The sequence below is a fragment of the Bubalus kerabau genome, chromosome 8, assembly GCF_029407905.1.
Source record: "Bubalus kerabau isolate K-KA32 ecotype Philippines breed swamp buffalo chromosome 8, PCC_UOA_SB_1v2, whole genome shotgun sequence".
NCBI lineage: Eukaryota > Metazoa > Chordata > Mammalia > Artiodactyla > Bovidae > Bubalus > Bubalus kerabau.
Window position 1 is genome coordinate 38,405,384 of NC_073631.1, and position 27,897 is coordinate 38,433,280.

At 37.5% G+C, this 27,897-nt stretch overlaps 1 protein-coding gene across 3 annotated transcripts in view; it reads left to right on the plus strand.

Annotated features, from left to right (window-relative positions):
- SEMA3D (semaphorin 3D) overlaps nucleotides 1–27,897 on the plus strand; it is a 224,489-nt gene that overhangs the window by 121,637 nt on the left and 74,955 nt on the right. For all 3 annotated transcript variants that reach the window (XM_055590094.1, XM_055590096.1, XM_055590095.1), the window contains 4 exons: nucleotides 2,225–2,287; nucleotides 14,419–14,538; nucleotides 19,180–19,273; nucleotides 22,007–22,135. In XM_055590094.1, the coding sequence (XP_055446069.1) occupies nucleotides 2,225–2,287; nucleotides 14,419–14,538; nucleotides 19,180–19,273; nucleotides 22,007–22,135 (406 nt within the window). The remainder of the gene's footprint in view (nucleotides 1–2,224; nucleotides 2,288–14,418; nucleotides 14,539–19,179; nucleotides 19,274–22,006; nucleotides 22,136–27,897) is intronic.

The window sequence follows — 27,897 nt, forward strand, 5'->3', positions numbered from 1 at the left end:
GGCACCATTACTTCATGGCAAACAGAGGGGGGAAGGTAGAAGTAGTGACAGATTTCCTCTTCTTGGGCTCTAAAATAACTGCAGATGGTGACTGCAGCCATGAAATCAGAAGACAATTGCTTCTTGGCAGGAAAGCTATGACAAACCTAGATAGTGTATTGAAGAGCAGAGCCATTACTCTGTCAACTAAGATCCAGATAATCAAGGCTATGATCTTCCCAGTGGTCATGTACAGTTGTGAGAGCTGAACCACAAAGAAGGCAAAGCACCAAAGAATTGATGCCTTCGAATTGTGGTGCCAGAGAAGACTCCCAAGAGTCTCTTGGACAGCAAGGAGATCAAACCAGTCAATCTTAAGGGAAATCAACCTTGACCAATCATTGGAAGGGCTGATGATGAAGCTGAAGCTCCAGTATTTTGGTCATCTGATGTGAACAGTTGACTCATTGGAAAAGTTCCTGATGCTGGGAAAGATTGAGGGCAGAAGAAGAGGGTGTCAGAGGATGAGATGGCTGGATGGCATCATGGATGCAATGGGCATGAACTTGGGCAAACTTTGGGAGATGGTGAGGGACAGGGAGGCCTGGCGTGCTGGAGTCCACGGGGTTGCAAAGGGTTGGACACAACTGGGCATCTGAACAATTGTTCAAAATCACGTGAATGTGTTTTAAACCATTTCTAGACAAACAGCATCTTTATGTCTTTATTGTGAGCCACATCCATGTTAGCTGGTCACCTGAGCCTGCTGCTAGATCAACAACCATATCTGTGTACTCTCTTTGGTTAGACTTGTAGTTGTTAAAATATGCTCTAGGACTTCCTTGGTGATCCAGTGGTTAAGACTCTGGGCTTCCAATGCAGAGGGCTTGGGTTCAATCCATTGTCAGGGAACTAAGATCCCACATGCCATGCGATGTGGCCAGAATTTTTTTTTTTTAATGCTGTAAACAAACAACCTTGCTTCATTTAAAAATCACAGTAATTACATCATATAGATCTATTCAAAGAATGTAAGTGCTATTTATTCTATGTTCTCTTTGTTCAGAAACTTAAAACTCTAATATTTGACTATGAATATAACATCATATAAACATTAGTGACTTCTAAATCATTTGTTCAATTCCAGGTTTAACAAGTCTCTTTCAATGTATTCCCTCAGGATATTTTCCTTTTTTCTCACCTATTAAAATATTTTCTGCTAACATTGGTGAGAAACAATAAAAATTTGTCAGGAACTCTTGGAACATATAAGCTACTCAGAGCTTGACTTTCTTGTTTCTTCTTGCCTATAGCTTAACAAAGAGCAATTCTTTCTGTAAGCTAATGGAGTATTACAACAGTTTTAGGCTTTATTTTGAAAAACTTCCTGGAAGAACTTCTAAAGTTCATTAAAAACAAGACAAATTATTTGTGGTAAATTCAGGACTGTTCAAGCTGATTAAAAGTGATCAATCAAGGAGCCTACTGCCTTTGTCCGTATGCATTTGCCCAAATAGTATTTATTATGTAGTGTTTGAGACCGCCCCCCGCCCCTCCCAGTTCAAGGCACAGACTTTGGGTCATGCTTTGGCTCTGTTACAAACCAGTCCGATGGCCCTTGACTTGTTGTTTAATGACTATATGAAGAAATTTTCTGACCCAAAAATGGTGAGAGTAAGCATAGCTATTTTAAAGGTTACTGAAAAATTTAAATAAGATAATGCTTATCATCCTATTTTAATGTTTAACTAAATGAAAGATGTGTCTCAGCTCTATATGTGTTAAATATTATGAACAATTTCACACTGGTCTTTGACTTGAAGTGATAACTTATGCTTGTGACAGAGAGCTGTTTCTCACACCTCATTGAATGTTTATAGTGCACTACCGCTCTGAGCAAACAGAGAAAAAACAGGCTAAAAAGAATCTTTTACCTAAAGCAAATGCTAACCTGAAGTTCTGTTGAAGTCACAATAAGAAGTTATACCACATGATTTATCTATTATTAAATACATTTCAAAAGAAATTATAATATTGACAGATAGAAATGGATGTTTCTGCCAGATTTTTCTTATACTCTTTTTAGAATGATTTTAGAAAATATTTAAATCTCAAAATTCTTAAATCATAGCTAACAATATGCTTTTGGCTTGATACCCACTCTTTAATTTCACACCCTTTCCTAATTAGAATTGTAGGGTGTTTTAAATATTCAGATTCTAACACACCTTGAAATGTTTTACAGATTTATTGGCCTGCTGCAAAGGAACGGGTGGAATTGTGTAAATTAGCTGGGAAAGATGCCAATGTAAGTATGAGACTTTAAAAAATATCTTTGTTAAACTGGTACTGATATGATAGCAAATATTTATGTTAAATTTTATTGAATGGCATTAGTGTATTATTTTTACAACCACACTAATAGTCTGTGTAAAGATTAATATGGTATAAAATAGTTCTACTTTGCCAAAATGAATGACATTATTCTCAGAAATTTAGAAATACTACACTTTCTAAAGTGTTACTTCTGATTGTATTTTCTTCACAAAAAAATACCAAAAATACATTTAAAATATTTAAAAATAAACTATCAGGAAATACTATATTTCTAGAATTGTGTATTTTTATCTAATCTGTGTATTTTGTGAATGCACACAAAATCATCAGTTGTTGTAGCATTACAAACACACACTTGATATTTAATTTTGGGTGAAATTAAACTTATAACTACAAGAATTCTTTCAAAAGTAGGCATTATAGAGATACTAAGAAAGATCGGTTGTCCTGCTTGCTTCGTCCAATTGTGTTGCCTGTTTAATCTCCTGTGATGCTAAGGCTTTGACCACCTCTTCTCATCTGAAAGTTCTAATTCAGGTCAGATTCTCTGTATTCTGCCCTGACTTCTTGCATTGTAATGATAGGGAGAATTGCTCTTCTTTGGAAAAATAAGTCACCCCCTGAATATAACTCAAGATGACAAAGTTCCAACTTTGGGCAAAAGCATGGACATCATGAGGCTTCCTTTGTATCATCCTGGAATGTTTCCCCTCACCACTATAACCCAAGAATATTAAGCTGAGCAGTGCCCTTATATTTAATAACAGCAAATAGTGTGTGTTGTATGAAAGCATAACTAGATTTAAAAATTCTCACTTTAATATTGTGCTAAATGTAAAGCAACATGACATGTTGCTTAATAAATTTAAGGGGAAGCTTAGAAGCCTGCCAATCCAAAGTGAAAAATGAAAGTGAAAGTCGCTTAGTTGTGTCCAACTCTTTGTGACCCCATGGACTGTAGCCCACCGGGCTCCTCTGTCTATGAAATTCTCCAGGCAAGAATACCGGAGTGGGTTGCCATTTCCTTCTCCAGGGGATCTTTCCGACCCAGGGACTGAACCCAGGTCTCCTACACTGGAGGCAGATTCTTTACCATCTGAACCAGCAGGGAAGCCTCATAACAACTGATTTATTCATTCATTTGTTCATTCATTTACTCAACAAGTATTTATTAAGAGCCTAAATATGTATAGTTATATTCTTGAGTTATATTGATCCATATATCCAATTATGGAACAAAAATATTTCAAAAAAGAAATTCCAGACAGTCTCAAAAAACAAACTTGAATTTACTGCCTTCTGGCAACTTTTATATAGTGTTTACATTGTATTTACAATTGTTTATATTGTATTTACAATTGTTTATGTATCATTTACATAGTGCTAAGTATTATAAGTAATCTAGAGATAAAGTATATAGGAAGATATATAGAGGTTTTTCTGCCATTTTATATAAAGGACTTGAGCATCTTCAGATTTTTATATCTGTCAGGGTTTTGGAGCCAATTTCCTGAGGATACTGAGGGACGATTGTCCTGCAAAACAAAATAATCAAAATGAAAGAAACTTTTGGTTATGCCTGATTTTGTATTCAATCAGTGTTAAATGTTATCTTTTCAGGCACCTAATGCTAGCAGAAATATGTCAGGGAGTGTTTGTTTCAAATGCAGCAGGAAAACATTTTTATATTTATTTTACTAGATATGAAAGAGATTAAACTAATTTAGAATATATTCTTCCTCTCATGTCTCTAATTTCTTCATCCTGTTCAGTGTCAGGTACCCTGGGAGCAGGTGCCCAGGTCTGAAAAAGCAACAGTACTTTTTTGAACTCATGGGGAAAACAGATGCTTTGGTTATGGTTTTTCAAAATTATTTTGTTGCATAACAATAGAAGCTTATCATAAACAGTGTGAACATGTTAATGTTTTGTATTTCACTAGTATTGAGTGTCTGATGAAGAGGCAAGAAGGAAAAGGCTGTTTTAAATGTACTGCAATGAAATAGTGTCAGTTTTCCCATGGAATAGATGAGGGATAAGCTCTCAAGGTCAGACAATCAGTGAAAGTTTTAATTGTGTCAGTGTTCTCATTTCAGTATGTTCACTAATTCCAGTTATATAGTAACTCAGTTGCCTCTCTTATTAAGTTAAAGTAAAGAGTGATAAACGTTTTTGAAGGTAGTGTCCTAGACAGCACATAAGAACCAGTAAATGGAATCTATTCTTCCAATTCAATTGTATTTGAGAGCTGATAGTCACCTCTAACACCTACTGTTAACCTAAGATTAGAGGTTTGGGGAGCTTTTCTCTTTTTACTGAAGTCTGTAAAGTTTGCTGTTGAAGTATGTAGGAATAATAAAAGTGTCTGTCTCCTTTTTTAATTTGTCCCTTTAAAATAATATTATATTTTAGAGTTACTAAGAATAGGTAACATATTTATAGTACTTACCATGTTCCAGGAACTGCTTTCAATGCTTTATGCCTATAATCTTGATTAATCCTTAAAACAATATGTTAGATTTTATTATTATTCCTCATTTTCCAAATGAGAAGACTGAAACCAGAACAATTAACTGACTTGCCCAATATTACGTATTCAGTAAATAGTGAAGCCAGGAATTAAATCAAGAAGGCTTGCCGCACAATCTGTGCTTTTATGAAATACTATAATCTACACATTAAGATTTAAGTTTTATGTGTAAGGTCTACAAACTGAATCCCTCAAACCATTTCTCTCTTCACTATCACCATAACACAGATCCTCATTGTACATCATTACATAGATTTTGGTCCACAGAAAACTGAGACTAGTCTGTGGTTTTATTATCATCTTTTACTACCTTTGGTGTTACCCACTCTCTCCCTTCTCTAGTAATTTTTACCTATTTCCCAAGAGCATATTGAGAATTAACAAGTGTTTAGAAAGAGTGTCCCTTTACACAAAGGTACTATATAACTGAAAAATAGTGAATTATTTACCATAATGAAAGTTAGCTAGTTGGTGTGCAGAGGGGGTGGAAGAACAGGATACAAAAGAGAGCTAGTCTTCTTGCTTGAGTACAGTCCGCAATTTTAATCCAGGGAAGGAAGAGGCGACAGGATGCTATTTGGTCTATTTTGTTTCTGTTTAGAATATTATTTAACAGAAAGTCACTAAAGAAATGGCTGGTCCTGCAAAGAAAAGAGGGGTAAACAGCTCAGTCCTGGCAAAAGAATGAATGGGGTGTGGGCAGCCTGGGCTGTTCGTCAGCTTAACTATCAGGGCACACAACCTTGTCAATAGAGACACTGCAAAGAGTTAAAGGATCTTCCGTCTCTAAAGTTCTCTGATTACATTTATTTTCCGTTTTAAAGAACATCTAAAAGTACAACAAAGTGTTCGTTGCAGAAAGTTTGAAAACTATATAGATTCATCTGTAAATATTTCTTTCCCCATGAACATTACCCAGAGATAGCTGGTGACATTTTGATGTTTATTCTTCTATCTTATCTATTTACTATTTTTCAGAATGAAATCATTGTATACATAGTCCCTTAAAACATTTTTTTTTCACTTCACAGACTGCCATGAGCATTTTCCCATGTCATTAAATTCCTTTTTATAACACTACTTTTAATAGCTGCACTGCATTCCTTTATATATTATTTCATCAATCTCCTATTGTTAGAATATATATCCAGTTTTTACTATTGTAAATGATGCCACACATGAAAAACCTTATATATAAATATTGTGAACATCTTTGGTTATTGGGTAGAATTACTGGTCAAAGGATATAAAATATTTTATGCATTGTAAAATGGCCCTCCAGAAAGTTTAAGCTTCTTATACTTAAATTAGCAGTACATGCTCTTAAGAGGGTATATTTCCCATACCCTTGCTAATATTGTATACAACATATACTTAATGCTTAACATTAATACATTAATGAATGAAATAAATATATTTAATTTTTGCCAACAAAAACAAAATTATTTTTATTGTTTTTAGCTTGAAGCTCATTCATTACTATAAACACTAAATATCACGTATATTTGTAAAATTAAGATTTATATTCATATATGATTACTTTGGGGGCTTCCCTGGTGGCTCAGAAGTTAAAGCGTCTGCCTGGAATGCAGGAGACCCAGGTTCGATCCCTTGATTGGGAAGATCCCCTGGAGAAGGAAATGGCAACCCACTCCAGTACTCTTCCCTGGAGAATCCCATGGAGGGAGGAGGCTGGTAGGCTACAGTCTATGGGGTCGCAAAGAGTCGGACACGACTGAGCGACTTCACTTTCTTTCTTTCTTTCTATGATTACTTTGTGTCACATTCATGTAAAAAATGTCCTTTCCTAGTTTTCCTATTAGGTATTTAGACTTTTATAGGCACATCTCTCCTTTTTTTTCCTTTAAAATATTTTTTTCCCCTTCTACCATAAGTGGTAGAAATCTATTAGATTTTTGTTTGTTGTTGTTAAATAATTTTTGAGAGCAGTGTGATATTTGGATTTTCATATACTTATTCTGAAGTGTTGACAACATATTAAAATGTTTTTAATATTATAGGACCAAAACAGATATCTTTGCAGACTGAATTTTAACAGAGGTCTACAATGATAGTTCAGTTCAGTTCAGTCGCTTAGTCATGTCCAACTCTTTGTGACCCCATGAATCACAGCACGCTGGGCCTCCCTGTCTATCACCAATTCCCGGAGTTCACACTAACTCATGTGCATCGAGTCAGTGATGCCATCCAGCCATCTTATCCTCTGTCGTTCTGTTCTCCTCCTGCCCCCAATCCCTCCCAGCATCAGGGTCTTTTCCAGTGTGTCATCTCTTTGCATCAGGTGGCCAAAGTATTGGAGTTTCAGCTTCAGCATCAGTCCTTCCAATGAACACCCAGGACTGGTCTCCTTTAGGATGGACTGGTTGGATCTCCTTGCAGTCCAAGGGACTCTCAAGAGTCTTCTCTAGCACCACAGTTCAAAAGCATCAGTTTTTCGGCGCTCAGCTTTCTTCACAGTCCAACTCTCACATCCATACATGACCACAGGAAAAACCACAGCTTTGACTAGACAGACCTTTGTTGGCAAAGTAATGTCTCTGCTTTTCAATATGCTATCTAGGTTGGTCATAACTTTCCTTCCTAGGAGTAAGTGTCTTTTAATTTCATGGCTGCAGTCACCATCTGCAGTGATTTTGGAGCCCCAGAAAATAAAGTCTGACACTGTTTACACTGTTTCCCCATCTATTTCCCATGAAGTGATGGGACCAGATGCCATGATCTTCGTTTTCTGAATGTTGAGCTTTAAGCCAACTTTTTCACTCTCCTCTTTCACTTTCATCAAGAAGCTTTTTAGTTCCTCTTCACTTTCTGCCATAAGGGTGCTGTCATCTGCATATCTGAGGTTATTGATATTTCTTCCAGCAATCTTGATTTCCAGCTTGTGCTTCTTCCAGCCCAGTGTTTCTCATGATGAACTCTGCATATAAGTTAAATAAGCAGGGTGACAATGTACAGCCTTGATGTACTCCTTTTCCTATTTGGAACCAGTCTGTTGTTCCATGTCCAGTTCTAACTGTTGCTTCCTCACCTGCATACAGGTTTCTCAAGAGGCAGATCAGGTGGTCTGGTATACCCATCTCTTTCAGAATTTTCCACAATTTATTGTGATCCACACAGTCAAAGGCTTTGGCATAGTCAAGAAAGCAGAAATAGATGTTTTTCTGGAACTCTCTTGCTTTTTCCATGATCCAGCGGATGTTGGCAATTTGATCTCTGGTTCCTGTGCCTTTTCTAAAACCAGCTTGAACATCTGGAAGTTCACGGTTCCCATATTGCAGAAGCCTGGCTTGGAGAATTTTGAGCATTACTTTACTAGCTTGTGAGATGAGTGCAATTGTGCGGTAGTTTGAGCATTCTTTGGCATTGCCTTTCTTTGGGATTGGAATGAAAACTGACCTTTTCTAGTCCTGTGGCCACTGTTGAGTTTTCCAAATTTGCTGGCATATTGAGTGCAGCACTTTCAAAGCATCATCTTTCAGGATTTGAAATAGCTCAACTGGAATTCCATCACCTCCACTAGCTTTGTTCCTAGTGATGCTTCCTAAGGCCCACTTGACTTCACATTTCAGGATGTCTGGCTCTAGGTGAGTGATCACACCATCGTGATTATCTTGGTCATGAAGATCTTTTTTGTAAGTTCTTCTGTGTATTCTTGCCACAATGATAGGCATGTGGCAAACGATCAAAAAAATTGAAGATCATAGTATTCTGCAAAATATACTAAACACAAAGACTGATCAGATTTTTAATCATAAATGTATTTTCATGTTGCACCTAAATATTTTAAATGATTACAATTCAGTTATCAGAAACACATATAAAGCTGTATTGGATTTAATTTAACTACATATAAGATTAAGGACTTACAAATACTTCTGTTTTGCTAATATTTTTTCAAGTATTAGGGGGAAACAAGTTCTAGATGTTAATACATAGACTAATAGTTATTTGTCTTTTCTCTAAGTATTAAGTTTTATATTTGTTTTATTTATAGCTATATATCTATTTATATATGTGTGTAATATATATATGTGTGGGAAGGATTGGGGGCAGGAGGAGAAGGGGACGACAGAGGATGAGATGGCTGGATGGCATCACTGACTCGATGGACGTGAGTCTGAGTGAACTCCGGGAGTTGGTGATGGACAGGGAGGCCTGGCATGCTGCAATTCATGGGGTCGCAAAGAGTTGGACACGACTGAGCTACTGAACTGAACTGACTGAAGGATGTGTATGGGGCTTCCCTGGTGGCTCAGTCGTAAAGAATCCACCTGCCAATGCAGGAGACACGGGTTCAATCCCTGGGTTGGAAAGATCCCCGGGAGAAGGAAATGGCAACCCACTCCAGTACTCTTGCCCTGGAACTCTCATGGTGTAAAGAGCCTGGCAGGCTACAGTCCATTGGGTCACAAAGAGTTAGGACTTAGCGACTGAATAGCAACAACAGAAAGAAATGTGTATAAGGGGTAGATATTGGAACGAGTAATATTACTTGAAAAAATCAGCAAGTCGGTATGTGTGTGTGCATGCTAAGTCGCTTCAGTCGTGTCCAACTCTGTGCAACGCTATGGACTGTAGCCTCCCATGGGATTCTCTGTTCATCGGATTTTCCAGGCAAGAATACTGAAGTGGGTTGCCATTTCCTTCTCCATCGGATCTTACCAACCCATTTATCCAACCTGGGACTCCTGCTCTAGCAGGCAGATTCTTTCACCACTGAGCCGTTACTACTATGCGTGCATGTGTGCTAAGTCGCTTCAGTCCTGACCGACTCTGTGCGACCCCATGGACTGTGGCCCTCCAGGCTCCTCTGTTCATGGGATTCTCCAGGCAAGAATACGGAAGTGGGTTGCTGTGCCCTCCTCCAGGGGACCTTCCCGATTTCTCTTAAGTCTCCTGCATTGGCAGGTGGTTTCCTTACCACTAGTGCCACCTGGGATGCCCAGAAGGTTGATACTTGTTTTTAATTCTGTCTTTTTCAGTCTGTCTTATAGTGGAGAGTTGAGGAGGTAGGAAAGAGAGTAGGTAGGAAGCATAGGAAGGAAGCAGAAATTCAGTTTTCTTCCAAGGTTGAGTATATTACTCACTGAGTTGAATTGTTTGATCACGTGCAAAACCCTTACCATTGTGGCAATAGCTATAAATTAGTCAGCTTTCAGGGAAAATTTAAAACGCTGCTTCTCAGAGTTTTCTTTCTTCATGCCTCACAGAATTATACCACCCTTAATAGCTATGCAGTTTGCTAAGTGAATTAAATCAAGTTAATTATTGCTCATGCTATTTAAGCAAAACTTAATGAAACTTGTGCACAAAAAGAAAACACATAATCTTTGAGCCTTAAAAAATGTTATAAATTAAAAGAGAAAGACTTTTGTTTCACTTGAGGCACTAGTGTTTGGCTGAAATGACCACCCTAGGCAAAATTTAAAATAAGAGACTTTATCGTTTAGAATCTCTTTCCACGTTTCTTTCCTTCAGGTAACCAATGCCTTTTCATTGTTTCAGTCTTCTTAGAGAACTGCCTGCCATAAACTTCATCGACAGGAAACTTTGGGCAGAACTGACTTTTGGGTAAACTAAGTCAGAAAATTCAGGACTGTCCCTACAGTGTTCTATTCCATGGCAGCCCAGTCTGAGAGAAGGGAGAATATTACCAAGAATAAATCCTTGGTAATATCTCACCAAGTCAGGAACTAGCATAATGGGTTACTTTCCAGGGCTGGCTGCATCTTAATAAAGTACTCCCAGAAAAGTTAAAGGATGTGCAATGTTTTAGGTGTGATTCAGAGCTTTTCTTTATCATCACTCAAATTATATCTCCTTTGTGTGTGATGTTTCACTCCGGGCCTTATTTGTCTTTTTAAACAGTGCTGTGTCTCACAGTCTCTAATCTTTCAGACTTTATAATTTATAATCTGGAAAGGCAGTTGTTTTATTTCTTTATACAAATATTTATTTCAAACTCTTGTAAAATTACTGTGTTAGTCGGCTTGAGCTACCATAACAAAATACCATAAACTAGGCTGCTTTAACAACAGCCATTTATTTCTGACAATTCTGGAGCCTGGGAAGTCCAAGATCAAAGTGCAGGCTGACTTAGTTTATAGGGAAAATTCTCTTCTTGGCCTATAGGTGGCCATCATCTGGTGGTTTCTGCACAGGGCAGAGAGAGTGAGAGCAAGTGCCCTGGTCTCTTCTTATAAAGGCATGAATCCTATCAGGAGGATTCCACCTCCTGACCTCTTTAAGGCTGTTGCTATTGCTATTCAGTTGCCAAGTTGTGTCCGACTCTTTGCGACCCCATGGACTGCAGCACATGAGGCTTGCCTGTCCCTCACCATCTCCTGGAGTTTTCTCAAGTTGATGTTCATTATATTGGTGGTATCATCCAACCATCTCATCCTCCGTCTCCCTCTTCTCCTTCTGCCTTCAATTTTTCCAAGCATTAGGGTTTTTTCCAATGAATCAGCTATTCACATCAGGTGGCCAAAGTATTGGAGATACAGCATCAGTCATTCCCAAGAGTATTCTGATTGATTTCCTTTAAGATTGACTAGTTTGATCTCTTTACTTTCCAAGGGACTCACAAAAGACTTCCAGCTATTTACTTCCTAAAAACCTGAACTCCGACCACCATCACCCTGGGGGCATTAGGGTTTCAACCTATGAATTTGGGGAGGACACAAATATTCACTCCATAACCATTCTTCTCTAAATTCTATGACTCTGGTAAACAGAGCTTTTGAAAAATGATGTAATTATTAGCAGTGAGTCAATCCCACCTCACTCCAGGCATATCCCTCTACACTTTTCCCCTCCCTGTGTACTATTCCTTGTATAGATCTTACCCTTGCATAAACCTCTTTGTGGGGAAAAGACTAAAAAGTAGAAGTCCCTTCAGTGACCATGAGTGAGCAAGATGAAGGCTGGAGAATATTAGAATGAATCTCTTACCCTACCAGTGAAGCCATCATTAGAATTTATCTGATGATCACCTACATTTTTACTCTTTTTTGCCCTGGCTTATCTCATGTTACTGAGACATTTGTTCAAAACCATTCAGTTCACTTCAGTCGCTCAGTCATGTCCGACTCTTTGCGACCCCATGAAGCGCAGCATGCCAGACCTCCCCATCCATCACCACCAACTCCCAGAGTTCACTCAGACTCACGTCATCGAGTCAGTGATGCCATCCAGCCATCTCATCCTCTGTCATCCCCTTCTCCTCCTGCCCCCAATCCCTCCCAGCATCAGAGTCTTTTCCAGTGAGTCAACTCTTCGCATGAGGTGGCCAAAGTACTGGAGTTTCAGCTTTAACATCATTCCTTCCAAAGAAATCCCAGGGCTCATATCCTTCAGAATGGACTGGTTGGATCTCCTTGCAGTCCAAGGGACTCTCAAGAGTCTTCTCCAACACCACAGTTCAAAAGCATCAATTCTTCAGCGCTCAGCCTTCTTCACAGTCCAACTCTCATATCCATACATGACCACAGGAAAAACCATAGCCTTGACTAGACAGACCTTTGTTGGCAAAGTAATGTCTCTGCTTTTGAATATGCTATCTAGGTTGGTCATAACTTTCCTTCCAAGGAGTAAGTGTCTTTTAATTTCATGGCTGCAGTCACCATCAAAACCATTAGTAGGGCAAATTTTCTCTCTGAATTAAGTTTTCATTTGTGATTGTCTAACATGATATAAAAGAACATGAAGCTAGTTTTCTACAGTGCTTTTCTGTCAATAAAAAATAAATTCTCTTCATCAGATACCTCGATGGAAGGGTGAAAAACATATAATATGATTTTGTTAAGATTGTCTGCCAGATAAATTGTCTCAATGAATATAAAATTTTCCTTTCTTAGGAGTCTACATATAATACTTATATGAGAACATATATTAAATGTATGAAAATATTCAGGATATTAAGGATCCTACAGTATGATTTGCATATGCTAAAATAGGACTTTTTTTTTTTGCAGCATAAATGTGTAACCATATGTAGTTGTCCTGCTGCTATTAGAGAATTCTGACTCTCCCTACATGATAAACATCCTTCTCCTCTATGGCTAACTGAGGGACTGACTGATACTGTCCTCTCATTTAGTGTTAAGCAACTGCTTTGTTTGTAAGGGCGCAGAGAGCAGAAAACTCAGTAAGTTAGTTCTTTGTAACATTTTTCTTAGTAGAGTGTGCAGATTTTATTTACTGGGATCTACAAATTCTTGAGACATAAGATTGCCAGGCCAGCTGGACAAAAAAGACCTAGGTACTAGAAACTCTGTACCACAGCTATGCAGAAATAGCTCTTTCCTTGAAAATCAGAATAGCCACTGGGAAACTGATTATTTTGTATAGGTCAAAATCAGAGTTTGTGATAAACAATTATTAAGTGTTATATTCTTTATTTTAATCCACATAACAATCATAATCCTATCAGCTAAGTTATCATCTGCCGTTAAAAATATTTAAAAAATCATCCTACCAGTTGGTCTTTTTTATTTTTTAATATTCTTTTCCTAACAACCCTAATGACAGCAGTTACCTGACAGGTGAAGGACCTGTGGCCATTCAGGCAAGAGAAAATGGACCTTTTCTCTGAATCTCAGTGATTTCATAGTTTTCCAACCTCCTTAGTAAACACTTGTCCATCTCCTAGGTAGAGCTGATTTAAAATAAAAGTGTACTATTGCCCAGTGTTTTCTTAGAGTCTTTGGATCCGAGAATCATGAAGTTAGTTAAAAATTGTTTCCAGTAATTATGTAAACATAAGGGATGGCTTAGAGGAGATGAACTGAAAATAATAAGAATGACTATTCTGAAAAATTGAGTCACTATTTACAAGAAGTTCGGGGATAGAAAATAACTAAGTTATAAAGATACACATTTTAAAGAATACTTTTAGGCCCAAGCATTTGGAAAAGAGGCAGAAATATAAGTCTCTTAAAATTTTGACTTGGCATAAAAAATATTTATGGAAGAAACAGAAGAAGTTCTTGGAATAAGCTGGACTTAAGCTAGGTCTTAAAGGCTCTGTAACATTGAAAAAAAAATGGAAATAAAGTTGTAGGGCATTCTGGAAAATAAGAATGGAATAATATATATGAAGACATCTGTGTTAAGTGTTACGTTTAGTGTAGCTGATTCAACTGAAACTGCACACAGTAATATCTATGGGACAGAAAATGTAGGAACATCAGAACAAAATGTTTGGTTTGGGTTTGGTTCTGTAGGTAATTCTTGAAAGTAAGTATGGATACCTCTTTCATACTCTGTATATATTCATTCTGTAGGTCCCATTGAGTCTTACTGTAGAAATGTGCATTCTAGTACTCTGGTTATTTCAAAACCATAAAACTTCAAAAAAAGCTTCAAGTCATAGTTTCTAATTTGTCTTGCCTCCTTTGCTAAGTCAGGTGTTAAGCATTTCTCATAAATCTTTTTTATTTTAGCACTTATTTTTGATGATTAATCTACTTGGAAAGCAGGTGGTATGAATGATACTTTGAAATACCTGAATTATATGCTAATGCTTTTATGTTTTTTATGCCCAATAGACAGAATGTGCAAATTTCATCAGAGTACTTCAACCCTATAACAAAACTCATGTTTATGTGTGTGGAACTGGAGCGTTTCATCCAGTATGTGGATATATTGATCTTGGATTCTACAAGGAGGTAATATTGTGAAATAGCATGAAAACAATTTACTATAATAGCTTATTATTTACTGCCTATGACATAAAATAAGTAGATTTGAATATAAAAATTGAATCATTTTCTGTATGAACTGAGTAAGAACTTATGTTCCCAACCACTTAATAGATTATTACCATTTTGATTATCTGCTTTATTCACCTTATAAAAACTTCTTCTATTAAAAGTTTTCTAGTGACATGATTAAAATTAATAGTGTAAAATGTTGAAAGTGCTTGTTTTCTAGGCTCTATGTACAGCTTTATTTTCTCTTGAGCTTCCTATATAACTAGATCTATTTATGATGTTGCTGTTGGTAAAAATTCGTCTCCTGTAAGACCTTGTGACAGAATGGTATCTTCTAAATAACTTAACTTTTCCCACCCAACAAATTTGACCTGTTGCATATGTTTACAATAGCAGACACTAAATATAGATAATTTTAATGATTTTTTAAAAATTGTATAGTTAGTTCTTATCATACTTGTTATCATACTGGACTTATTTCTGCCAGACCTAATTGGCATAGTGGAAATGTAGGAAGTATTAATTAGGAGTAATGCATTCCATCTATCAATTAGCATTTCAATAAATGAGAAACATACATATTGCAATAATTTAATCAACATTAATTTGTTAGAGTGCTTTTTTTGTGTCATGGCCTGTGCCAGGCACTTTACATGGACTGTTTTTTGGAATTTCACAACACTCTTAATGAAGTTTGTACCTTTATAACTCCCAGTTTGCAAATTAGTGAAAATGGAATCTCAGTGGAATGAAATAACATGCCTAAGATTACCCAGCTGATAAAGGGTCTAGCAAGGAATTGAACCCAAGTAATCTATCTCTAGAGCAAGCATGCCCATCTGAGCTTTAGAATCTGTACTCTAATTACTTTGTATGGGTTGATGGGTTACACTGTCATCCTTATGTTTATGTATATACTTCTTGTGACTAACCACACATATTTTAAGGGTATTTGGCTGTATGTTTGAAAATAAAGTCTGGGCTCATAGTACAGGTTTCTTTGCATTGATTTAACTGATTCAAGCAGAGATCAAACCCATAACTGTGGCTGGATACATTTTTCTCTCTGACCAACTTGTCTAACCAGCCCAGACTCAATGGTTTGAAAGTAAAGCAACCCTGATAGTTAAATCTCTGAACCACTAGGAGACTTGGCAACTTGAATCCATCATTCTTTGTTGCTGGTGTAATGTTCTCTTGCCTGGCTTTGATGAAGGGTAATATATAACAGTGGCTCATAGCGTAGGGTGTAATTATATGAGATAGCCCCACAACTTGGATGTATTTTGAGGCCTGGGGCTAAAGGCCAAACTCACAACCTGCTGAGGGATGCAAATAGTGTTCTTTAACTCCTAAAACTCACAAGTACTGAAAGGGAATTTAGAAGGAGCTAATACTTAGCTTGAAACTGTCAAAAAGCCCTGGGGCCATCAAATTTACAGGTTATGTGAATGAGAGAGTTATAAGTGAACAGGGGTATTAAGCCTTGTGAATTTTTCACTAGTCAGGAAGACAGGTAATTGTATGGCAACACTGCCTGAAGACTGTCTACTTATGAAATGAATTATTAGTCTCAGGATTCACTGTCCAGCTCAGAGGGAAGGCATGACGTTCTCAAATAGATAAGGTTGCTTCTAAGATGACTTTGAAGAGGGAACAGTAACACAGAGATGGAGGAGAGAAGTGTATAGAGTCTCCCTTCTTGGGGGACACTCTTTTGTGTCGGGGGCAACAAGAAGAAAGAGGAAGCAGCCGAAATGAATCCCAGATTTCTATCTGGCAGTGAGCTGGAGAATAGTATTATTTATTGAGGTGAGATGAGTAACAAATTTGTGGGGAAAATGGTGAGTTAGTTTTTATACATTCTGCTTTTGAAAAATGCTCTGTAGATCATGCCAAGTGGGCAGTTGGATCTAGATTTCAGGACACAAGTCAGGGCTGTTGACAACTACTGAGAATTTGAACATGGGGAGCCAGAGTTTGAATTATGGCCCCTGTCATTTACCAGCTCCATGGCCTTCTGCATATACTTTCTAAGCTTCTGTTTATTCAGCAGAAGGATGATGATAATAATAGTAACTCACAGAGTTATTTTAAGAATAAAATAAGAAAACGATTGAGTGGGCTTTGGCATATCACTTGCTCCATTCTGGTCACTTAATATTCAGCTGTATTAGGCAACAAGAACACAGAAAGGTAAAAAGTCAAGTATTTCCAAAGTATGTATATAAACTTTATTTAAAAATAATGTCTGCCATCTATCTATCTACTCTATAATACTGGGGGTGCCTGATAGTTTTTTAAGTTAGCTTGGAAACATATTCTTTCCTCTGGAATCTCCCTTTGCTTCTGCAAACCTCATATTTAAATGTTAATAGTATTCATAATTAATATGATATGAACAATAACTTTGCCTAGTCGTTGTGATGATGAAAATTTCCATTCTTATCTTCTTCTGTCTTTACTTCAACAGTATTTCTCTGTGTGTAGTTTGGACAGGTGCTTTTTGTGTAATGAATTAGGTGGGACCAATCTTATAAAATTAAAATTGTCTCAAAAGTTAAAATGTCATGTAATTCAGTTTATCTCAGGAAGTCCATTGTATCAGCCTTTATTTTTGACATCATTTTCCTGTTGGTGTCCTTGACTCTGGCTCAAGGAAACCTGCTTTCCTGTTCTCTCCTTTCTCCAGGAGATTATAAGGGAGACCTTGTCCTTAGCCTCCACAGATAACAATTTTATGGGCTTATCTTGAGAATTTCATGAAATATTACATTTTGACAACAGGATTCTGTACAATTATAAGGATTTAACTAGGACTTTGCATCAACTATGACATTGTCCCAGATACTTTCTTGGGTTTTTAGCTTTTTACAATAATCTTCTGGCACACCAGAATTCAGTTTACTTTTTCCCTTTACAACGTCCCATTATAGGCTTTAGAATCAACAGTTCTGTTTGACCTGTGGAGAATAATGTGCCCTTAATGATATTTAAACATTCTTAAGGGCTGTGATCTGTAGGTGTTTTTTCCTGACATATCTCTAGCCCCATCCACAGTTGGGAAACATGCCCTAAAAGTGTTCTCATTGGACTTTTTTCATGCCTAGGCGCCACTATCACAACTTATCATTAGCTGAACTGTTCTAACTAAACGTACTTGGGCTTGATCATGTTACATGGTCATGGTGAGTCTATAAATTAATTTCAGCACATTTTTAAATCTGTGAATTTGAAATCTTGAGATTAGATTTGTTAAGAGCATGAACTTTGGAGACAGCCCTGAGTTCAAGCTCCTCCTCTGCCTCTTATTCATTATGTGACGCTGAACAAGATCCTTCTCCCTTTTACTCTCAATATTCCTCTTGTAAAGCTGGAATCCATAAAGTAGCCACTTCTTTACATTTATGGTGACAATTCAGTGAAATAATGTACATAAAATTCCTGCTCATGGTTAGTATGTATTAACATTAAATACCATTAAAGTATTAAAGCTTATTTTCTTAAAACTATTAAATAGTAATTGTTATTCATGCTATTTAAATTAATATTGCTATTTTTTTTTAATAAGGCAGTAGTTACTGTTAGTACTGTTTAAAAGAAAAAGATGTGAAATGTCACATCATACAAAAATAATAATCCAAATAATCAATTTTTTTCTCTCCCTTTTGCTTCTTTGCTTGCTTTCTAGATAAGTGGCACTGAATGATTCCTTTTAATTGCATGTGTGTTCTGATATAACTCTGTAGATATGCCTTCTAGAGAGAATGTCAGAAATGCTGAATTTCGCTAGTGCATTTGTAGGCTGAATCATCAGTCTTTTTGCTGGATGGTAGTGTTGTCGTTGTTATGAAACACTCAAACTCATGGGGCCATATTCATTATACATTCATATTTTTCTTGGAAAGTTCAACTTGAAATGTTTTTTTCCCCCTGAATATTAAAAGTCTGCCAATGCCATTCTGTCTGTGGCCACTATTATAAAAATAAATGTTTCTGCCAAAATAACTGTGTGGCTTTAATGTGCATAGTGTTTTCATAATAGTGAAAATACTACATTGGAATTTTTTTTGCCCACATGTATCAATAGCTCTGAAAATGAACTGTCTGCCTTACCACACTTTTATGTCACTGAAATTACAAAGTATCGTAAGGCTTAAGTAATATGGTATAGTTGCAGATGCTTAGGTAGATAGACCATCATAGTTCTGAAAGTATGATTATTAAATTTATTTCTTAGAGGAGGAAACTGGCTTATTAGACTCAGTAAATTAGTTATTAGGCTTAAGAAATAGGATTGCTTGATAGTGATTTTGATGATGATAGTGGTCCAGGCTAAATGAATTGATGAAGGCATTGAAAAATTCATTCATTATTATAATTACTACTTAGGCCAAACGGAGACCAAAACATGGGAACTGAGTCTTGCCAGAAATAATATTTGTGGAAGAGTTAAGAAGCACAGTTTGATGTGCATGCTATATGTTCAGTTTTTGTTGAATTAATGAGTTAGAATTTAGTTCTTATCTCCTATGTTCTTGCTGATTCTGATATTTTAAAAAAAAATCACACTTGTGTTAATATTTCTCTTAACAGGAAGTTATTTTCAAACTGGACACACACAATTTGGAGTCTGGCAGACTGAAATGTCCCTTTGATCCTCAGCAGCCTTTTGCTTCAGTAATGACAGGTAAGAGCAGCAAAGGATACTTCTTGCTTTTAGGGGTTTTTCTAAAAAGATGTGTGTAGATTCAACCACACTGTCTTAGTGAGTTAAAGATTATTTTGGATTAATCATCCACTGGCTGTTTGGTGGTAGTTTTTTAGTCTCACATCTCTCTGTATTTGGCTTCTTATCCATAAAGTGAGTCTCCCGTAATCCTTAATGTCTGCACAGTTACATTTTAAATAAACTTCAGATTGAAAAGGCTGAAATGTGTTTAATGCAAAAGACATTCATGTTGCTATAATTTTACATATAGATAACTCAGATTTTCTTATATTTACCTTATATGCCCCTATTTGGTTCATTATGGCAGTTAAATTTAGCAGTTCCTTGAACATAATATATTACAAAATATATTGAATATTTGAGTGGGAGAAGTAATAATAAGATGTAAGTGGATAAATTAATAAGACAAATAAATCAAACTATAGAACACAGACAATAGAATGTCGTAACTGCTCTCCCCTCAATTTCACCATAACCTGATTGTATTAATAGAAATGTGAAATTTTTGCTGGCACATTCAGTTTTCTCTTGCTTTGCATACATCATAAATTCTCTTATGGGAGGAACATCGTGTTTAAAAAAGGTGGTACTGTGTGGTCTGAAGTCTTTTCTGAAGACTATCGACATGACCTCTGACCTCTAAGTTTCAGCCATTATAAGGACGACTTTTGTCTTGGTTTTGTTCATGACTCTAGTCTCTTTTTATTTAGCTTGTCCATCAGGTGTTTGAATAGGCTATCAAGAGTGACACACCATGACATTTTAATTTTCACTTTGTGAGAACCAGTGCTCTTCTTTGAAGTGAAAGTGTGTGTGTTTTGAAAATTATGTGACTAATGTTCAGTCATTATCCTTAGAAAGTGAGGTCGATGATTTGTGACTGATCTGCCAAATGGAGTTGACATACCTTTAACAATAGACTGTAGACATTGGTGACCCCTGAACCTCTAAGTAATTTAAGTACAAAGAAGACGGTTTTAAAACCTGGATATAGAGATCCAAATTTTATGTTGAAATATGCTTTTTTTTTCCCTGGAAAAATGAATGTTTGCAGTTTTATGTTTCAAATTAATGGTTTATTTCCTTTATGTCTCTACTGATGATGTTGTTTGGTTCTTCTATTTTTAAAAATTTGCCCCACAAAGAAATATTGTCTTGCACCACATGTTTTTAAGAGATGGAATCAGTACCATGTCTACATTTACTTTATATAACTGGGAACTTCCCTGGTGGTCCAGTGGTTACCACTCTGCCTTTCTATTGCAGAGGGCACAGGTTCAATTCCTGGTCAGGGAATAAGATCCCACATGTTGCACTGTGTGCACCCACCACCCCCCCACCCCTCCGAAAAATTAGTTGTAGTTTACATAACTGGATTTCTCTCTTTTATGTTTGTCTGTGTGTGTGTGTGTATGTGTGTGTGTGTGTGTCCCCCTCCCCCACCTTTGGAAACTGACTATTGCCATGAATAGTTAGGTTGGTTGTCTCACATAGTTCACTAAAAGTCTTATTTCAGTGGATGTAATTGGAGGATTTTTGAAAATAGCTGAATCACTTATGCAAAGGCAGGATTTTAAAAATATGTTTCTGAGAGAATTGAGTTTTAGTGATTGTAGTTGTTCTTATATTGGCTTTAAAAAATCTAAATGCTCTGTAGAGATTTAGCTATTTTTTAAAAGTTTAGTCTATTAAGTATAACCCAAAGTAGTTGAATATAAAGATTTATTGAAACAGAGGCTTAGCTTTCAAAGGGACAACATGTTCTACTGTGGGGACTGCATTCTTCCTGCCATACCCCACCCCCAACAATGTGCTAACTTGCATCAGGAATGCAGACCACCACTCCCAATTCCCCTCTCTTGCCCCTTGCATCCTTTTCTTTCCCCTTCTCCCACCTGTCTCCTTTCTTCCTCTCCTCTCCCTCATCTTAAACTCCTCTGCCCTCTCTTCCTCATTCTTTCCACTCTCCTTCTCCTTCCCCACCTCTCTCTGCCTCTGGCACCCCTCCTTCTCTTCTCTTCTCTCTCTCCTGTCTCTGGTAAGACATGGATATCCACTTTACACAAATAACAGGACAAAGAAGTTTGGTATGCAGTAATGGCCACATCTTTCCCTTTTCAGAAATTCCTGTTTATCAGAACTATTAGAAACATGATTAGCTACAAGGAATGCAACATGTTATAATTACAAAGTATGACTTCAGTGTTGAAAGCTCCCTTTCAGCAGAGGTTAGGCAAAGAAAAGTTGTGGTCACTGAGGTTGTGTCGGTTAAGTAAATACTAATTACACAATCCATTCCTCATTATGGCGTTTACTTTTTAAATTTGTGTGTGTGTGTTGTTACAAAGAGGGACTTCTAATTATGACATATCTTTGAATTATTTGTGAGGAGAGGGAAAGAAGAGGAGTTCCTCCATAACAGAAGCTAAATGCATGTGTAATTAATTATTAATTCAGGAGACTTTGGCCTTTTTTATATTCAAGTATTTGGAATCAGCTTACCAAAGTTTATTGAGTTATCTTTTCTTCAGCTGAGCAGATTTTTCAAAATCTGAAAGGGAAATTTACAAAACAATATATTCTGATGTAAGCAGTCAACATCTTTGGTTTCATGTCGTAAAACTGGTCTATTGTCAGTAGTGTCTGCTGGTAAACTCTTAGAAGTCCTGTGTATTCTTTTCTCCCTTGCAGATGAGTACCTCTACTCTGGAACAGCTTCTGATTTCCTTGGCAAAGATACTGCATTCACGCGGTCCCTTGGGCCTACTCATGACCACCATTACGTCAGAACTGACATTTCAGAGCACCACTGGCTCAATGGTTAGTGATTTTCACACTTTAGATTTTTTTGCCTTTGCTTTTGAGTAGATAAGGAACTCAGGATTATTTGTTCAGATGTGTTTTGGAAGTTATTTAGCTCAATATATAAAATACATTTGAAAGAGTTCCTCACTGTGTCAGATCTCCAGGACTTGTTGCATATATAGTAATAATAATAGCTAACATTTATTGTGCTGTGGTCCTTGACATTGTTCTATGCTCTACTTGATTTTTTAAAATATTCACAGTTTTAATGTGAGGGATATGTTATTATTGTTATGTGCTTTTTAAAGATGAATAAACTGAGGTAAAGAGAAGTTGAGTAATTTGGTCAAGGTCTTAGAACTTGTCAGTTGCTGAGCTGGAGTTCAAGTTGGCAGTCTTTCTCCTGTAGCCTGTTTTTTAATGACTAAGCCAAATACTGTCTATGAACATAATAGAAAGGGGTCAGATTGTAATGCTAACTTCTTTTGCTGAAAAAAAAAATAGTTTTTCTTTCAGTTAAAACATGTTTCTCCAAAATTTTAAGCATATTGATATTAGTTTGATTATTTTTGTGTTTAAGGTCATACAGCATTTAGGGTTTCTAACAACAAAAAAGACCTCTTAAATGAATTTATTTAATGGAAGGAATGGTGAAAGCCTGTTTTTTTTGTTTTGTTTTTCCTTTTGCCCTACTTCCTTCCAACAGGTCAAGTTTTTATCATGATTTTCTACAGTTTTTCAGTTAACATAGGAACTTATTTCACCATATGGCAGAATAACTTAACACTGCTATTTAAGCAGGCACACAGCATTTCCCATTCCCACTAAAACCCATAAATATTAGGTTTTAGTGGAGGAGACCTGGGTAGAGATTTCCTTGGGGCTATCTCTGTATCTCTCAGTATCATTCAAGCAGTGACAACATAAACAAAAGGGAAAAACACTTTTAAAACATTTCTTTAGTCAAAACCTCCAGATCCATTTGTTTACACAACAATGTGATCCATTGACCAAGAGAGAACCCTATTAATAGAGTAAACAAACTTAGAATATCCCCAACTAAGTGATTACTGTTAACTTCTTAACACTTGTGCAAGGCAGGACCATATCCTTGAATATTGTGAGGTTTTTGTGGCAATAACTTGGTTTGAGAATGACTCCATAGATTTTACCAGCAGAAAAGCTTAGTTTTCTGTTCAGGTAACAAAATAGTATGGCTTTAAAGTCAAGTATAAATTGTATTTCCTAGTCTTGGGATGGCAAATGTCATCATATTGCCACTCATTTAAGAGATTATTCTATTTTTTCCTTACCAGTGGCATGTCCAGAAGAAGTCAGCAGTATTGCTAAGACAATAAATGTGAGAAATATGTATTCAGCTTTTATTTGTCTAGCATGCTGTTCTTAGTGCTATGAGAAGAGAATTACAAAGTAGTAAACTTGTGTTGGTTTAACTTGTTAATGATGAGCAGCTTTTAGGGTCCTATGATATACTGAATGCTGTTCTGCCCATTAGGCCTGCAGGGATTATAGGGGAGGGTTGCCGACCTCCTGGATGATGAATGCCCAGAGCATCAGAAGAGATGGTTCATGGGGCTGAAAAGCTGTGAATGTTTTCCTGAAACTATTGTGAAGTTATCTATTATTTAATTTTTTATTTCAGTTTTTTATTTTATTGAAGTATAATTGATTTACAATGTTGCATTAATTTATTCTATATAGCAAACTGAATCAGATATATTTGATATAGCTATTGAATATAGTTCTCTGTGCTATACAGTTGGAATTTGTTGTTTATCCATCCTGTATATACTGGTTTGCATCTCCTAATCCCAGACTCCCAGTCCTTTCATCCCCCACCTCTCTTGCCCTAGGCAATCTATGTCTGTGAATCTGTTTCTGTTTCACAGATTTGTCCATTTGTGTCTTATTTTAGATTCCACATTTTGCTTCATATAATAATCTGTAGTTCCATGCATAATGCTGCAAATGACATTATTTCATTTTTTTTTTTAATGGCTGAGTATTATCCCATTAACACTTACTCCTTGGAAGGAAAGTTATGACCAACCTAGATAGCATATTCAAAAGCAGAGACGTTACTTTGCCAACAAATGTCCGGCTAGTCAAGGCTGTGGTTTTTCCAGTGGTCATGTATGGATGTGAGAGTTGGACTGTGAAAAAGGCTGAGTGCCGAAGAATTGATGCTTTTGAACTGTGGTATTGAAGAAGACTCTTGAGAGTCCCTTGGACTGCAAGGAGATCCAACCAGTCCATCCTAAAGGAGACCAGTCCTGAGTGTTCATTGGAAGGACTGATGCTGAGGCTGAAACTCCAGTACTTTGGCCACCTGATGCAAAGAGATGACTCACTGGAAAAGACTCTGATGCTGGGAGGGATTGGGGGCAGAAGGAGAAGGGAACGACAGAGGATGAGATGGCTGGATGGCATCACTGACTCGATGGACGTGAGTCTGAATGAACTCCGGGAGTTGGTGATGGACAGGGAGGCCTGGCGTGCTGCGATTCTTGGGGTCGCAAAGAGTCGGAAACGACTGAGCGACTGAACTGAACTGACTGAACTGATTATCCCATTGTATATAAATATACCACATCTTCTTTACCTTCTTTATCCATTCATCTGTTGACGGGTTAACTTCTTTTTTTGTGTGTCTTTTTTTTAAGGTATAATTGACAAATAACATTTCACTAGTTTCAAGTGTACAACATAATAGCTGATAATTGTATACATCGTGAAATGATCACCATAATAAGCCTAGCTAACTTCTGTCAACACCTACAGAGAATTTTCCTTTTTGTGATGAGAACTGAAGATTTACTCTTAGCAACTTTCAAATATTCAATAAACTGTTTATAATTATAGTCGCCATGATGTCAGATTTTAATTTTTTGGGCTCCAAAATCACTGCAGATGGTGAATGCAGCCATGAAATTAAAAGACGCTTACTCCTTGGAAAGAAAGTTATGACCAACCTAGATAGCATATTCAAAGCAGAGACATTATTTTGCCAACAAAGGTTCATCTAGTCAAGGCTATGGTTTTTCCAGTGGTCATGTATGGATGTGAGAGTTGGACTGTGAAGAAAGCTGAGCGCTGAAGAATTGATGCTTTTGAACTGTGGTGTTGGAGAAGACTCTTTAGAGTCCCTTGGACTACAAGGAGATCCAACCAGTCCATTCTAAAGGAGATCAGTCCTGGGTATTCCTTGGAAGGACTGATGCTAAAGCTGAAACTCCAATACTTTGGCCACCTCATGTGAAGAGTTGACTCATTGGAAAAGACCCTGATGCTGGAAGGTTTGGGGGGCAGGAGGAGAAGGGGATGACAGAGGATGAGATGGTTGGATGGCATCACCGACTCAATACACATGAGTTTGGGTGAACTCTGGGAGTTGGTGATGGACAGGGAGGCCTGGCATGCTGCAATTCATGGGGTTGCAAAGAGTCAGACATGACTGAGCGACTGAACCGAACTGAACTGAACTGATGATGTACATTACATCTCCAAAAGTTACTTATTTTATAACTGGAAAGTTGTATCTTTTGGACTCCCTTTACTAATTCCCTAATCTTAACCAGAGAATCATGTCTTTGTTTTTTATAGAGATAACTGATAATAACAGGAAGGGAAGTAAGGAGGAGGACAGAGAGAGAAGGGCCATTACACCAAAGATAGTAAAATGAGGTTCAATTCAGTTCAGTCGCTCAGTCATGTCTGACTGTTTGCAACCCCATGAATCGCAACACGACAGACCTCCCTGTCCATCCCCAACTAGAGAACAAAAGTGGTGGCAGTGGAGGTGGATGTGGGAATATACAGCAACAAATAATTGAAATAGAAGATATTGTTTGGGAATAGAGGAAACCAAGGATATGAGCAAGAATTCAAGAGAAGATTTGGGGTACTGAGAAAACTTTGCAATTATGGAAGTCAGTGGAAAGGAAGTAATTGGAGGGAGAAAGTAGAAGTCTCACTGAATTGAATGCAGGAAACTGATGAAGAATTAGAATTATCATTTATACTTGTAGAATGTATAAGGCAGATTCCTGTAACCTTGTTGTTGTTCAGTTGCTCAGTTGTGACCGATTCTTTGCGACCCCACGCACTGCAGCACATCAGGCTTCCCTCTCCTTCACCATCTCCCTGAGCTTGCCCAAACTCATGTCCATTGAATCAGTGATGCCATCTAACCATCTTGTCCTCCATTGTCCCCTTCTCCTTCTGCCTTCAATCTTTCCCAGCATCAGTTCAGTTCAGTTCAGTCGCTCCGTCGTGTGTGACTTTTTGCGACCCCATGAATCACAGCACACCAGGCCTCCCTGTCCATCACCAACTCCCAGAGTTCACTGAGACTCACGTCCATCGAGTCGGTGATGCCTTCCAGCCATCTCATCCTCTGTCATCCCCTTCTCCTCCTGCCCCCAATCCCTCCCAGCATCAGAGTCTTTTCCAATGAGTCAACTCTTTGCATGAGGTGGCCAAAGTACTGGAGTTTTGGCTTTAGCATCATCCCTTCCAAAGAAATCCCAGGGCTGATCTCCTTCAGAATGGACTGGTTGGATCTCCTTGCAGTCCAAGGGACTCTCAAGAGTCTTCTCCAACACCACAGTTCAAAAGCATCAATTCTCCGGCACTCAGCTTTCTTCACAGTCCAACTCTCACATCCATACATGACCACTGGAAAAACCATAGCCTTGACTAGGTGGACCTTTGTTGGCAAAGTAATGTCTCTGCTTTTGAATATGCTATCTAGGTTGGTCAAAACGTTCCTTCCAAGGAGTAAGCGTCTTTTAATTTCATGACTGCAGTCACCATCTGCAATGATTTTGGAGCCCCAAAAAATAAAGTCTGACACTGTTTCCACTGTTTCCCCATCTGTTTCCCATGAAGTGATGGGACCAGATGCCATGATCTTCGTTTTCTCAATGTTGAGTTTTAAGCCAACTTTTTCACTCTCTTCTTTCACCTTCATCAAGAGGCTTTTTAGTTCCTCTTCACTTTCTGCCATAAGGGTGGTGTCATCTGCATATATGAGGTTATTGATATTTCTCCCGGAAATCTTGATTCCACCTTGTGCTTCTTCCAGCCCAGCATTTCTCATGATGTACTCTGCATAGAAGTTAAATAAGCAGGGTGACAATATACAGCCTTGACGTACTCCTTTTCTTATTTGGAACCAGTCTGTTGTTCCATGTCCAGTTCTAACTGTTGCTTCCTGACCTGCATACAAATTTCTCAAGAAGCAGGTCAGGTGGTCTGGTATTCCCATCTCTTTCAGAATTTTCCACAGTTTATTGTGATCCACACAGTCAAAGGCTTTGGCATAGTCAGCAAAGCAGAAATAGATGTTTTTCTGGAACTCTCTTGCTTTTCGATGATCCAGCGGATGTTCACAATTTGGTCTCTGCTTCCTCTGCCTTTTCTAAAACCAGCTTGAACAACTGGAAGTTCATGGTTCACGTATTGCTGAAGCCTGGCTTTGAGAATTTGAGCATTACTTTACTAGTGTTTGAGATGAGTGCCATTGTGCAGTAGTTTTGAGCATTCTTTGGCATTGCCTTTCTTTGGGATTGGAATAAAAACTGACCTTTTCCAGTCCTGTGGCCACTGCTGAGTTTTCCAAATTTGCTGGCATATTGAGTGAAGCACTTTCACAGCATCATCTTTCAGGATTTGGAATAGCTCAACTGGAATTCCATCACCTCCACTAGCTTTGTTCCTAGTGACGCTTTCTAAGGCCCACTTGACTTCACATT